Source organism: Myotis yumanensis, unplaced genomic scaffold, assembly GCF_028538775.1.
Source record: "Myotis yumanensis isolate MYYU_CA2020_CCGP unplaced genomic scaffold, mMyoYum1.0.hap1 SCAF_12, whole genome shotgun sequence".
Lineage (NCBI taxonomy): Eukaryota > Metazoa > Chordata > Mammalia > Chiroptera > Vespertilionidae > Myotis > Myotis yumanensis.
In genome coordinates this window covers 17,969,789-17,983,950 of record NW_027223763.1, presented here as the reverse complement: position 1 = coordinate 17,983,950, position 14,162 = coordinate 17,969,789, and the positions used below count along the sequence as shown (strand labels likewise).

Sequence of the window (14,162 nt, the reverse complement as noted above, 5' to 3'; positions counted from 1 at the left end):
TCATCAATGACATCTTTCACATCATCATTTACACTAAGCCACTGAGGCGTGCATTTCCCTAAAGTTAATTCTGTCATTGTAGAACGACTGGTATGCTGACTTCACCACAGAGATTTGATAAAAAGTACTTCACCCCCTTATAAGTCCTACATACCTACTGGCGAATATTCATAACATCGTTTACCACTATCCTAAACTAACGTAGTTTATAGCGAGACATCGAGAATCCGTAGAGTAAGTGACAGTCAAGACAATGCTTACCGAGCACAATGACCACAGTCTTCAGAAGACTCATCATGGTATCGCGATTCCGCCGGGGTCCAGAACTGTGCCGAGACATTCTCATAGTCCTCTGGCGAACGTAGCCAAAAATATGAGCGTAGAGGACCACCATGACGACAAAGGTCACCAAGTTGAAAATGGCCCAGAAGACTAAGTAGGAGTCACTGTAGAGGGGTGCCATGTTGGAACAATGTTCAATATCACAGATGCAATTCCAGCCCACACTGGGAATAGCACCCATCACAATGGCCATGGTCCAGATGACCACAATCACCACCACCACCCTCCGGTTGCTCATCCGCGTGTGGAGCTGCATGCGGAAAACGGTAATGTGCCTCTCGATCGCAATGGCCAGCAAATTGGCCACCGAGGCCGTCAGGCTGGTGTCAATGAGGCCCTGACGGAGGAGCCACGTGCTGACCGTCAGTCTCCGGGTATTGGGTCCCGTGTTGAACATTAGGTAGAAGTAGGCCAACCCAGCAAAGAAGTCTGCAGCGGCCAGATTAGCCATTAAGTAATAAATAGGGAAATGGAAGCGGCGGTTGACGTAGATGGCCACCATGACCAGTAGGTTGGCCAACATGATGAAGATACAGACGGTGATCCCAAGTCCCATCACCAGCTTGCTGACTGTGTTCCATTCTGTGGCGAGATACTTCCCACTCCTGTTATAGAAGAAGGCGATGGACTCGTTGTAGAAGCACTGTGGTTCATTCATGGCTGTGAACTGAGAGAGAGAGGAAGAAAGATGAAAACCAAAGAAAAAAAGAAACCACAGGGTCCAAATAAAAAGACATACAGATAGCACAAGATTTCGATGGTAAATGTCACCAAAAAAAAAAAAAAAAAAAGCAAAGAATTTGAAAATCTGCTTCTGCAAAATGTACTATGATTATGTTGAAACCTCAAGGTTTCTCACTGTATTACTATCCTCAAGAGTTTCAAGATTAAAGACAGTTGGAGTTAAATAAATGACAAGGTCTGTGCTCGGTGGTTGCACATCATTGATGTTTACTAGAAAAGCCACACGGCCCAGAAATCTTACTTAAAATACATGAGAAAGATGAGAATTCTGCAGAGCATTACGACTGGAATATTTATCGTAGTAAAATCGACTTGGGCCTGTTATTTAGGGCATCTGTAAACATAGTTGGTTTATAGATAGGGTATCATTGCCCTATTATTCAGCATTTCTGTTCTCACATAGAAAGTCCTGTCTGTGACAGACATTTTTAATACAGGTCCCCACAAGGACCAGCAGTCCCAACATTTCAAAGAGGTCACTATGGATCAAGGCTTCTTTGCCCAAAGCCAGCATTTGCTGTTCAACATTCCTGTGGGCAGCACTGTCTACCCCCACGACTCCTTGTCCCCAGAATAGCAATCGTTAAGCAATCTATGATGTTTGAAGACCTTTTTCTTTTTGGAAGACATAAGAAATATGTCACCTAACGCAACGTCCAAAGAGCAGCTGACCTTTTGATGCTGCTTTACAAACAGCAAGGTATACTTAGATTAGATAAAGAACGTCTTCTAAAATGTGGAGTGATAAATAATGTATAATGTGTTTTCTTATTTTTTAACATCATCAACTAGAATATATTTGCTTATTATGTATACCTTACTTGAATCCAAAAAGGACTGAGGAAGTTTATAATAGAACTAGAGGCCCAGTGCATGAAATTCGTGCACAGGTAGGATCCCTAGGCCTCGGGGACCTTTCAGTGCATTGGATGACACTCAGCCAACTGAGCCATACCAGCAGGGGGAAAATATTTCTTGAAGACAGTTCACATCTACCTTTTTCCTTTTAGTTGGTATTGCGCTTAATTAATTACTTAGCAAATGTGATCTCTATTTTTTAACCTCTATTTTTTAAATTTTTTTTTTTTTTTTTACTTTTGGGTGTAGTTGACATTCTAATACTAAGTGAGTTTCAGGTGTGCAGACTTATTTTAGACCAAATATTCTATTCAATATCCACAGGCTGTGCATAAATGTTTACAAACCCTGAAAGTTCCCAAACAGTATAAACGTTTATTAAATGGTTAGTATTTTAATTCGTCCATACATCAAGAGTCTCTTTCCTCATCTAGACTTGAAAAGCTTTTAGATCATGCTTCTATCATTACACATACCATGTTGTATAATTATTTATAGCTTAACACATTACAGATGGATCATGAGAATGCTCACTGCATATCACACAGTGTTTTACAAAGTATCATACCCTTCAAAAGATATTAGCTTGTAAGAACATGTAATAAATAACTTCAAAATGCAATGGGTATTTGCATTAATTTTAAAGCGTGCCTTTAACATTTATGTAAAATGTTTTTTGTTCTCGTTCAATACAAACTTATCTGGCCACTGGGTAAAGCTAGCAATAAAACTACTGGTCCGCAATGTGTTAACTTGTCTGTTTCTTGGAGATCATAGTCCAGGGGAGTAGTGAAGATCTTGTCCTACACATATTGGTGTCTTACGTACCTTCCACAGAATCTCATTCCCTTGAGATCTGGGCATTTGGCTTATAGTGTTCCATTCCACCCAAATCTTGCCATTACTCTGGGTAACTCATCTCATTTTTTTGCCTTTCAGTTTCTGACTTCATCTCTGATGATCTTCTATTTCATTACAACATATCTGCCCACTCCCGTGGCCACACCCTGGACTTTGCAACCACTCAGAACTCCCTTTGGAAATAATTAATTTATACATCAAATGTTGTGCATCAAAAACCCATCAAACATGAATCTAAGTAATTGCTCTTCATGTGGTTACTAACCAAAGCAAACATCAAAAATAATTCTTAAAGGTATAATTATAAAAATAATAATTTAATAATAAATTACTGTATCAATAAGAACTTGAAAATAAGGAACTCAGAAGTATGCAAATAACTGTTAATATTCTTATTAATCAGGTAAGATTCAACACATACTATTTAAATTATAACAATAATTTTCAAAAATAAGTTTAAATATGATGATTCAAAAACCACGAAATGAATAATAAATATAATAAAGTAGGATGACTACTTTTCATATTACAGAAGATAAAAAGAGTGAAAATAGGGGAAAAGATAATGCATAGAATGGTAATTTTGTAAAATTTATATAGATCAGACTATAAATTATTTTATTTTCTTCTTTAGAAAAATAACTAATATTTATTGCAAGAAATTTAGGGAAAAACACATAGTCAGACAAAACTCTCAATAAATACTTTTTTTAACTTTATTATTCCAATATCCAAATCACTATAATTAGACATTTCTCTGTAATAAGTTACAGAAATGTGCCCTGCCCAAGCAAAAACGATGTCAATAAAATGGGATTAACCCCACATTAAATTGTCCTCAAAGCTAGAAAGAGAAATCCACATTCATGCCCTTTTCACATCCACCGATTACATCTCAGGATCATGGGTCGTTGGCTGCTCTGCAGAACAGCTGTTCCAAATCTCAGAATGTACCTCACTCTATCATGTGATCTCAAAAGAAGTCAAAACACATCTGCCAAGCCCAAACTCGAAGAGGCACATGTGGTATTCATCTTCACTGCGCACTTCATTTATTCATTCGCACGTTCACAAACATTTATGGAATGCCAGGTATGGGCATGCCATTGCACTACACCAGGCCTCCAAGGGGTGCCAACAGGACACACCTGAGTGCCTGCTGTGGAGCCACTCACAGCCCGGCCAGTGGGTTTTTTAATCTCCTGAGAGACAATTACATATTCATTAGCAGAGGGGAAAAGGGAACACTTGGCACCGCTCTCAGACGAGTAATTAAAACTATGTGACTTAGTAAGTACTTCGATAAGAATGTAAATATGTACTCTACTGCCATTCTAAAGGAGAGATTTTAATCTATGCTGGATAAAGGACCAGTAATAAGACATAAATCAAACCATCTCGGTCTCCCACTTCTGTTAAAGCAAACAATGGGGTGGCTGAGGACTTCTTCCTGATCCAATGCTCACCAGCTAATGTGTTCAGCAGGTCTCCTAGATGCTCTGAGTGCGGATTTTCTCATCTGTAAAGTAAGGTCTGAGTTGCCTCTGAGGCTTCTTTGATTCTAGCTCTTAAATGTAAAACAATCAGACCTTTGACCCATTTCCTCCCCCGAAAATAATTAGAAAAGAGATAGTACAGAATTAAATGCCATTAATGCTCTATTAACAAGAAATATAATTCCCACACTTTTTATGGCCTCAAATTAGAAACAATTCAAAAAATGGGATCATTTGCCACTAGACCTAGAAAATAGGCCACAAAACAATGCTGATTCAAATGAAAAATGTTTTAAAGCTAGAATCCTTACTAGCTGAAGAACATGCAACTACTAGATTTTTAAGTTTATCTGAAAAAAGTACATAAGATGTTACTTCTTATAAAGCAACAATATATTTAATAGGATGGATAGGGTGAGGCAAAAGTAGGTTTACAGTTGTGAGCAGGCAAAACACGGTTAAAGCTGTTGTAATAATCATAATCTGTAGGTCGTTTTCCATGCGGACAACTGCAAACCAATGTTTACCCCACCCTGTGCACATATCTAAAAAGAAACTATGGGAAATAAATTATAAATAAATGAAAACACTTTGAATTTTTTTTTTTACAACCTCTTGTAACAGGCTGACATAAAGTGGGCAACACCATACTTGTCAAATTTCCAAAGAGAGTGAGTTTTGAGTTGGTCCTAAGAGGAAGGAAGGGGAAAATTCACTAAAAATTCAAAGACATGCCCGAGAAAAACATGTCTTCTAGATGCACTGCTGAACTCAAAGAGATGCAAACCAAGGTGATAGGCTGCCCTGCAAGCAGATTGTCAGATTATGGGAAAAGGGCATTAAATATTATTGGGAAAAGATGAGCCCATGGCCTTGACTGAGGCAGTGAGTTAGAACTGAGACCCAGTCATTAAACCAGGAGTCTTGAAGATCTCCATATCAGTAAAAGAATAGACCAGAAAAATAGTAATAATAATCTACCCACTTGCACTGGGGAAAACAAGGGAGTCTGTCTTTTTAGCGTAGGCTCCTGGTTGGGATATAAATAAAAGATTCCCTTCAGAAATCAGGATCCCAAGCCTGTAACTCACACACAGTTGGGCTTTGAAGTTAGTCTCTTTGTCAAGTGTGAGAACCCACAAAAGGAGAAATTAACACAAAGCTTGTGGTATCCCCTCCCCTCCCACTCCCTATTCCTGGCACTAGCCAACATAAACTCTTCCGAGGACCCGACCTCAATGCAGATATCGTGTACGAAAACCGGCAGAACAGTCCGAAACAGGATTAGACACAAGATTTAAGACAAAACTGGTTGAGTTTTTGTGTTCCCCCTTTTCCACTTCTACTGGTTCAAGAGCAACATTTTCTATTTCTACTCGTTAATGCTTACTTTTAATATTTTAACATGCATACTTGACTAAAGGTCATCCTTTGCCCTTGACAACCTTTCACTTTTACATGTTACTGTGGTTCAGCAATTACTTCCATTTATTTTGACACTGACCTAAAATTACTTAATATTACTGTTTTGATTTTATATTTTCAGTTTATTTATTTTATTATCTTTATATGATGCCAGAACAGCCATGATACAAGAATAAGGAAAGTAAAAGTAAAATAAATTATCAGTAAATATGATTTAAGAGCATAAATGAAAAGTTCCTAAATAAATATATTTCATACTTATACTTTATACTTACATTATATATAAGTTATCTACACTAATAAAAGAGAAACGTGGTAATTAGCGTACAACCACTACCCTTCCCATTGGCTAATCAGCATATCCTTATGCAAATTAACTGCCAGCCAAGATGGCGGCCGGCAGCCATGCACTGAAGCGAACAGGGAGGCTTGCTTGCTCCAGTGACTGCGAACTCCAACGTTCCCCGCCTGACTTGCCGGCCTCTCAGCTGCAACTCTAAGCAACTATGTTGTAAATATAGAAGCTAAACAAAACCCCAGAAACCGGCTTTCAGTCAGCCGGGCTTCAGCCAGCCTGACCGCAACACTGTATCAATGTTTTCAGCAGTGAGGCCTCAGAGCTAAAGCTGGCCCAGAATAAAAGAAAAAAAAGAAAAAAAGGAGCGGTTGGGAGCTTCAGTCACCCGCCAGCCGGAAAACGGCCCTCAGCCCCTCAGCCAGCCTGACCAGGCACCCCAGTGGGGACCCCCACCCTGATCCAGGACACCTTTCAGGGCAAACCAGCCAGCCCCTACCCATGCACCAGGCCTCTATCCTATATAGTAAAAGGGTAATATGCCTCCCAGCACCAGGATCAGCGGAGCCGCGAGACCTCCCGGCACAGGGATCAGCGTGACAGGGGGCAGTGCCCAAACCCCCTGATCGCCCTGCGGCTCTGTGTGTGACAGGGGGCGGGGCCACAACCTCCCTATCCGCCCTGCTCTGTTCGTGACAGGGGAAGGCACCCCAACTCCTGATCAGCCCTGCTCTGTGCCTGATAGGGGGGAGCTCCCCAACCCCCTGATCGGCCCTGCCCTGAGTGTGACAGTGGCAGCGCCCCAACCCCCTGATCAGCCCTGCTCTGTGGGTGATAGAGGGTGGTGCCCCAACCCCCCTCCACGGGCCTTGCTCTGTGTTTGACGAGGGAGAGCCATAATCTCCCCATTGGCCCTGCCCTGAGTGTGACAGGGTGCAGCGCCTCAACCTCCTGATCCGCCCTGCTCTGTGTGTGACAGAGGGCAGTGCTCCAACTCCCCTATCGGCCCTACTCTGTGAGTGACAGGGGGGAGCTCCTCAACCCCTGATCAGCCCTGCTCTGTGCATGACAGGGGGGAGCTCCTCAACCCCCTAATGGGCCCTGCTCTGTGCGTGACATGGGGGAGCTCCCCAACCCCCTGATCAACCCTGCTCTGTGTGTGACAGGGTACGGAGCCCCAACCCCCCGATGGGCCCTGCTCTGTGAGTGACAGGGGGCAGCACCCCAACCCCCTGATCGGCCCTGCTCTGTGCGTGACAGGGGGGAGCTCCCCAACCCCCTGATCGACCCTGCTCTGTGTGTGACAGGGTACGGAGCCCCAACCCTCCTGATCGGCCCTGCTCTGTGAGTGACAAGGGGCAGCACCCCAACCCCCTGATTGGCCCTGCTCTGTGCGTGACAGGGGGTGGCGCCGCAACCTCCCCATTGACCCTGCCTTGAGTGTGACAGGGGGCGGTGCCCCAACCCCCCAATCGGCCCTACCCTGAGCGTGACTGAGGGTGGCATCGCAACCTCCTGATCCGCCCTGCTCTGTGCATGACAGGGGGTGGCGCCCCAACTCCCCAATCGGCCCTGCTCTGAGCCCGACCAGGGGCTGCACCTAGGGATTGGGCCTGCCCTCTGCCACCCGGGAGCAGGCCTAAGCCAGCAGGTCATTATCTCCCGAGGGGTCCCAGACTGCGAGAGGGCACAGGCCAGGCTCCCCTCCCTCACCCCCCCTCTCCCCCGAGTGCACAAATTTTTGTGCACCGGGCCTCTAGTATTATATAATTATATGTCATATTATGTTATGATATCATATAAATATCTATAATAATAAAAGTGTAATATGCTAATTAGACTGGACATCTTTCTGGACAAAGTCACCATGGGCAGGGGGTGTGGCAGAGGTGGCAAGGCCCCCAGCCATGGCGGCGATGGGCGGGGGGCGGGGCCAAGAACTTTGCACGAATTTTGTGCATCGGGCCTCTAGTTATATATAAATATCATATATGTTATAATGACTAAATAGGGTTTATTCCAGAATGTAAAGGTGAATGCAAATATTTAAAAATCTGGTAATATTATTGACCACATGAACAAATTCAGGAAAGAAAAAAGGCAGTTCATCTCAACAGACACAGAAATGTATTTGGTAAATTTTAATACCCTTTCATGATAATTTGGCAATCCATATATTACTTATATTTTCCCACATATGTATATCCACAAACACATGTGGAAAGATGATAAATATCAATTTATGGTCTGAGCTAAGAAAGAGGTTAATAAAATCAGGACATACAAGGGGCTCCAACATCATTCATTTGTTTTACTTATTAAAACCCAAAATTTTGAAGCAATTACATCAAAATGCTAAATTTTTACAAAGCTAGGTAATAGATATAATATTGTATTATAGTAATCTCTCCACTTTTCTGTATGCTTGATATATATATATATATATACTATATATATATACTTATATATTTTATATATATTTTTTTTTACAAAAATCTAATTTAATCTGAGTTGCAGCAAATGGTTCTGTTGCCAATAAAAGATGGAGGGGGAGCAAGGAGAGGGGAAGAGAAGCGGCAAGCACTATTACTAGACCTCACCCGGCCCAAAGAATGATTAGTGGATCAAAACTAAAAGATGGGATGATGCTTCACTTAAATTTTCTATTTCTTAGGAGACAAATAAAGAGTATGGGAGATAACATTGTAGATTTATAGTGGCTGAACGCTTAGGCCTTAGAATCCATGAGACCTGGGTTCAAACTCTACTCACAAAATTTTTATTGTGATTGCATTAAAGCTATAGATGCATTTGCAGAAAACTTACTAGTACATCAAGTCAATACTCTTAAGATTCATAGACATGGTATCTATTTAAGTCTATTTTACTATCTATTAGTAAAGTTTTATAAATAATCTCAAAGAGCTCTTACACCTATTTTATTATTAGAGTTATTCTAAAGTAATTGATACTCTTAATGCACTTACATATAGATTTGGGGGATAATTTTCTCATCTAAGTTGTTTATTATTGAAATATAATTAACAAATAACATTATTAGTTCGTTTTAAGTGTTCAATTTTCTTAAAACCAGGATTGTACACCCATTTCTTTACATTTGTAAAGACATATGTTGTATCCTACCAGCTATATTTATTGTACTCTTTTTTTCTTATAAATAGCTTGTCTATACTTTTTTTTCTATAATTAGCCTAGAGGAAAGCAATAGAATATACAACAAAAAATAGACATCATTTAATATTTTAAGTATTTAAAGCAAATTATGTTTAATAATTTTAAGGGGAAAATCATGAAAAACATTCTCATAAGACCAAATGTGTATTCCTGATACACAATTTCAGTTAGACATCCTGGTGTAACTAAGACTATAATCCACACAGATTCCCTGTTCTTTGTCTCTCTTCTTTCTCTACTGTCACAGAGCCGAAGTCGCATCTGCGGGTTCAGAGTTGCCCGCTTTTCAGATCTAATCTTGAGTAAGACAGCAGGCTGATGGGCAGCTGAGCCGCTCCACACTGACGCGTCTCACAGAGGGAGGATCTCTACCCAACCATGACTGCTGAGTCCTAAATTCCCACGGGTCATCCCCATACAATACAGCACGCCAGAGGGAAGCCCGGGACACAGGCCATGCGCTGGGATTCTTCTGGAGTCCTCCGCTCCATTGCTTCTGCCAGGTTACTTCAGTAACCTCATCAACCACAACCAAGTCAATGCTAAACAGAGTTCTAGATACGCAAAGCCCTGAGAGTTGACCCAGGCCTAAAACCGGATGAACGTCTCTTCCTTCCAGGTCTGAACTAAGGCTCTAAAACCTCCCTAAGCTGGCTGGTGGAGAGCCCCCTAAATGCAGATATTTTGAAATCAGGCCGCTACCTAGTTCACCAACAACCATACCTACCCCTCTTCCTGCAGGACTGACGTTCTTGCTCTCAAACATCGTTTGAGTCTTTGAAAGTTGCTTTATTGCCAGCCTCGTCTTTCCAGAACTAATCTGCCCCATGGTCCTTGCTTAAACATCTTGTTTGATGCTACAGAGCAGGTATCAACCGCTCTCCCTGCTCTCCCAGCCTGAGCCTGCCTAGGATAATCATTTATGAAATGGGGTAAGTGGAACCTAAGGGCAGTTCTTTCTGTGATGCTACGCAATTACCGAATGGCAGTATGATCACAGAGCAAATGAAGGTTGATTTCTGTAAATGACAGTCTTATTACAGCAAGGTACAGTTCTCAAAAGACATAAATCCCCTGGGCCCTATTATTATGATCTCCTCAGCTGGTTCAAAAAACAGCAGGGCGTTGTTCCACCTTCGTGTTTATTCACGGAGAAGCTACAACAGACGTTCAAAGAAAACGAACTGGAGAAGTTCCGCGCGGGGAAAGGAAAACAGGCAAACAGCACCATAATGGGCAGGAGGAGGGAGAAGGCCACATCTCTTTGAAGGATAAACAGGTAGCTCCATTAATCATTAAAGACTAGCCATTTAGAAAGGATGCATTGGAAAGAAAGAGAAACAAATGTGAAAGGTCTCATTTGTGGCTGACCCTAGGTATCCTGGTACAGTTTTGTCCTAAGAATAGAGAACTCAAAATGTGCCCTCGGATTCTGAAATATGACCGCCTCTCAAACTCTATCTGAATTTATAAACACAGAAGAGGGCATAGATGAATTTAGATTGCAATATGAGAACAAATTTAACTTCTAATGGAAACATGGTTCAAGATGGAGTAAGTCAGAAATGTCAGTGTTTATCTCCACTTGCATTTATTCCTGGCAATACATTGGAGTTTTCTGTAGAGTGTTTATCTAACTCGGCTTTCCTTTGATGGATCTTTTGGCGTCGTACATAAGCACAGTATGCACACAGACCACGTGAAGCGGTAACTACTTTCTTCCTGTAAAGAACTCCCAGAATAATTATGGGGGGAAAGGAACAAACTAACATATGTCAGGTATCTATTAAGGGGCGGATACTATACAGAGCACTTAACATATTTTGCCATTTAAACTCGTAAACACGGTGTGTATTATTTGAATCCTAGGGATTTTAAAAAAGAAAGTTAAAAGAGATACTTTTAAAGATCTAGCTATGAGATTTAAACCTACACTTGGACCCAAAACCACTTGGATCTAAGTCCAGGCATTCTCTTTTCTCAATTTCATGTTAAATGAGGCCAGACCATACTATGTCTTTATTGTGTGGCACTGGAAACAGACTTCCTACTGCAACCAATTGTTCACACCTTAGTCTAAAAGAGGGCACTATCAGGGTATTCACGAGCCCTAGCTGGTTTGGCTCAGTGGATAGAGCATCAGCCTGAAGACTGACGGGTCCTGGGTTCGATTCCGGTCAGGGGCACATGCCCAGGTTGTGGGCTCAATCCCCAGTAGGGGATGTGCAAGGAGGCAGCCAATCAATGATTTTCTCTCATCGTTGATGTTTCTATCTCTCTCTCCCTCTCCCTTCCACTCTGAAATCAATAAAAATATATATTTTTTAAAAATCAGATATTCGTGATCCCTTACTTTAGAGCAGCGGTTCTCAACCTGTGGGTCGCGACCCCTTTGGGGGTTGAATGACCCTTTCACAGGGGTCGCCTAAGACCATCGGAAAACACATATATAATTACATATTGTCTTTGTGATTAATCACTATGCTTTAATTATGTTCAATTTGTAACAATGAAATTGGGGGTCACCACAACATGAGGAACTGTATTAAAGGGTGGCGGCATTAGGAAGGTTGAGAACCACTGCTTTAGAGAGTCTTAATTTGGCAATTGCAACCATTCCCTTACTTTGGAGCCTTCAGTATCTCTCTCTCTCTCTCTCTCTCTCTCTTTCTCTCTCTCTCTCTCTCTCTTTTATTCTTCAGTGGTGAAATATTCTGGTTAATATTTCAATCTATGTCCACACTTAGAGAATAAAGAGGGAAACACTATTTAAACCTTAACAAAAATCATTGAACAGTGCTAAGCAGAAGAATAATTTAATATAATCAACGTTTTTAAAGGATGATATAACACACCAAGTACCAAAACACTTCTTAGAAAAACAATTGGGGAAATCTGAATATGAGTGAGTACAAAATGATATTAAAGAGTTTTTAATAATGGTATTGTCATGGTTATGTAAGTAAATGATTTTTTTTAGAGATGCACAGTGATTATAAAAGTTGAGATAAAATGACACAATATTAAGGATTTGCTTTAAAATATTTCATCTCCACCAAATGGAGAAAGCAAATTAAACATGGCAAATGTTAGTCAGTATTGAATCTAGGTGATAGCTATATTGAACTTCATTATATTATTATTTTTATCTTTGTGAATGTTTGAAAACTGCCATAATACAAAGTTCCTTAAAAAAAAAAAAAGGTCTTTCAATCTCAAAAAACACAATCCATTTAATATGGAATTCAACTGTTTTAATCCACAAGTACCCACTCTCTCATATCAGAATTAAAATCCCTAAAACATAGATTTCGTAAATATGATGAATTTTGTTAGGATAACCTATTTATTAATAATGATGTTCAAAAACACCTATTTTTCAACAGATAATAAGGAGAGGCCTACTTGTATTATATCAGAGCGCTGGGTAAATACTAGAGGAGCAAATCTGCTGTTTAAGACATTGAAAATCTATTCAAATTCATGTCTTTAATGAAAGCTACAGGAAATCTGGCAGGAACTTGGAAAAATCAACATGTCTTTGTTTCCTTGGATTAAAACCAAGATAGCCACTTAATCCATGACAGACAGGATGAAATACCTTGAAGAAGAAAAAAATTACTGATAGAAGAGAATCCTTCCTTACTGGAATCCCAGGTTTGAGATCTGAATACCTTTGAAGTTTTCAAACAACTCTTCTGGTCTCTAATACCAGTCCTGGATTTGAGAGAGGCCAACCCACTCATTCATATAGTGAACTATTGACCCTTCCGTTCAAAAGGAAAATGAAACTTTTAATCCATATTCTACCCATAGTCACCAGATGAACCACAATTAAGGTTGTTCTAAACAGAGTTCTAGAAACAGAATAGTCATTAAGAGCGGCAAGTTTTTGGTGTCCTGTCCCCCTTCCGTCCCCCACCATATCCACAGGGTAGGAACACATTCATTTAACCTAATGAGCAGGTTCCTGTCTGCGAACACATCCCTGGAGCTTCCTCTGGGTAAGGAAGCTCTTTATCAGCGTCTGGACTAGGGGAACTATAAATCAGCTACAAACACAGCTTCCCTGCTGCTGCTAGTCCGGTTTCGCCTCACTATTCATCTTGCTTCGGAAGACCAAGGTGCTCTCTGAGCAAGAGAAAACAAAAATCCATCCCAGTCTAGGCGGCAGCAAAGCAGGGAAGGCAAACTTGTCCCACTTCAAAGCACAAGGCATATCTTTCACTCACTAAATAGCCGTCCCAGCAGGAGTGACAATGAAAGCTTTCTTCCCTGTTATTGTTTGAAACAATCGCAGGCTATTTGTTCATATTAATTAGTTTATATGTAGTATTAGGCAGCCTTGATTAGAAAAATGCTCTTTGTTACCAAATGAATAGAGTAGCAAACAAAACCGAAAGCTTTTTTTTTTTTCTCTTGCATTGTTGTGTTTGCCTTAGCAAAGAATTTTTGAAAAGAATCGTCAGGCCTTTCACACTTCAATGTGGGCTTATCTTTACACAGGTCCTTGAATTCACTCTAAAAGAATGCAAGTTGATGTGCCAGACAATACCAGGCTGAGCTGATTGAGTGAACTGCTTGTTGTGCCTTGCCTAAGGAGATGCTGTATTTAAATTACTTTTACCTTCTTTGAACTTCGGGGGAAACTTGATCACAGGAGAGAAGGCATCAATACAAGCTTGGGGACAAAGACAAATCAGCCTTGGACTAAAAGTTGACTGCACGAATTACACGTGAAGAGTTGCCATGTAATCAGGAGGCCCATCATCGACCAGAGGATCCTGGGAAAGAGGTGACCCAGTGGTCAGCATCTCTCCAAAAGAGTAAGCTGCCTCTGCCGGGGACCTAATACCCCAGTTTATAGCTGACTCCTACCAAGGGGGCTTGAGTTCCCCCAAACGTCAGAGGCTACTACTGTTCCCAACATACGGTAAGACTAGGGC

At 41.0% G+C, this 14,162-nt stretch overlaps 1 protein-coding gene across 5 annotated transcripts in view; it reads right to left on the bottom strand.

Annotated features, from left to right (window-relative positions):
* LPAR1 (lysophosphatidic acid receptor 1) overlaps nt 1-14,162 on the bottom strand; it is a 199,324-nt gene that overhangs the window by 50,391 nt on the left and 134,771 nt on the right. For all 5 annotated transcript variants that reach the window (XM_070430917.1, XM_070430915.1, XM_070430916.1 and 2 more), the window contains exon 3: nt 262-1,009. In XM_070430917.1, the coding sequence (XP_070287018.1) occupies nt 262-1,009 (748 nt within the window). The remainder of the gene's footprint in view (nt 1-261; nt 1,010-14,162) is intronic.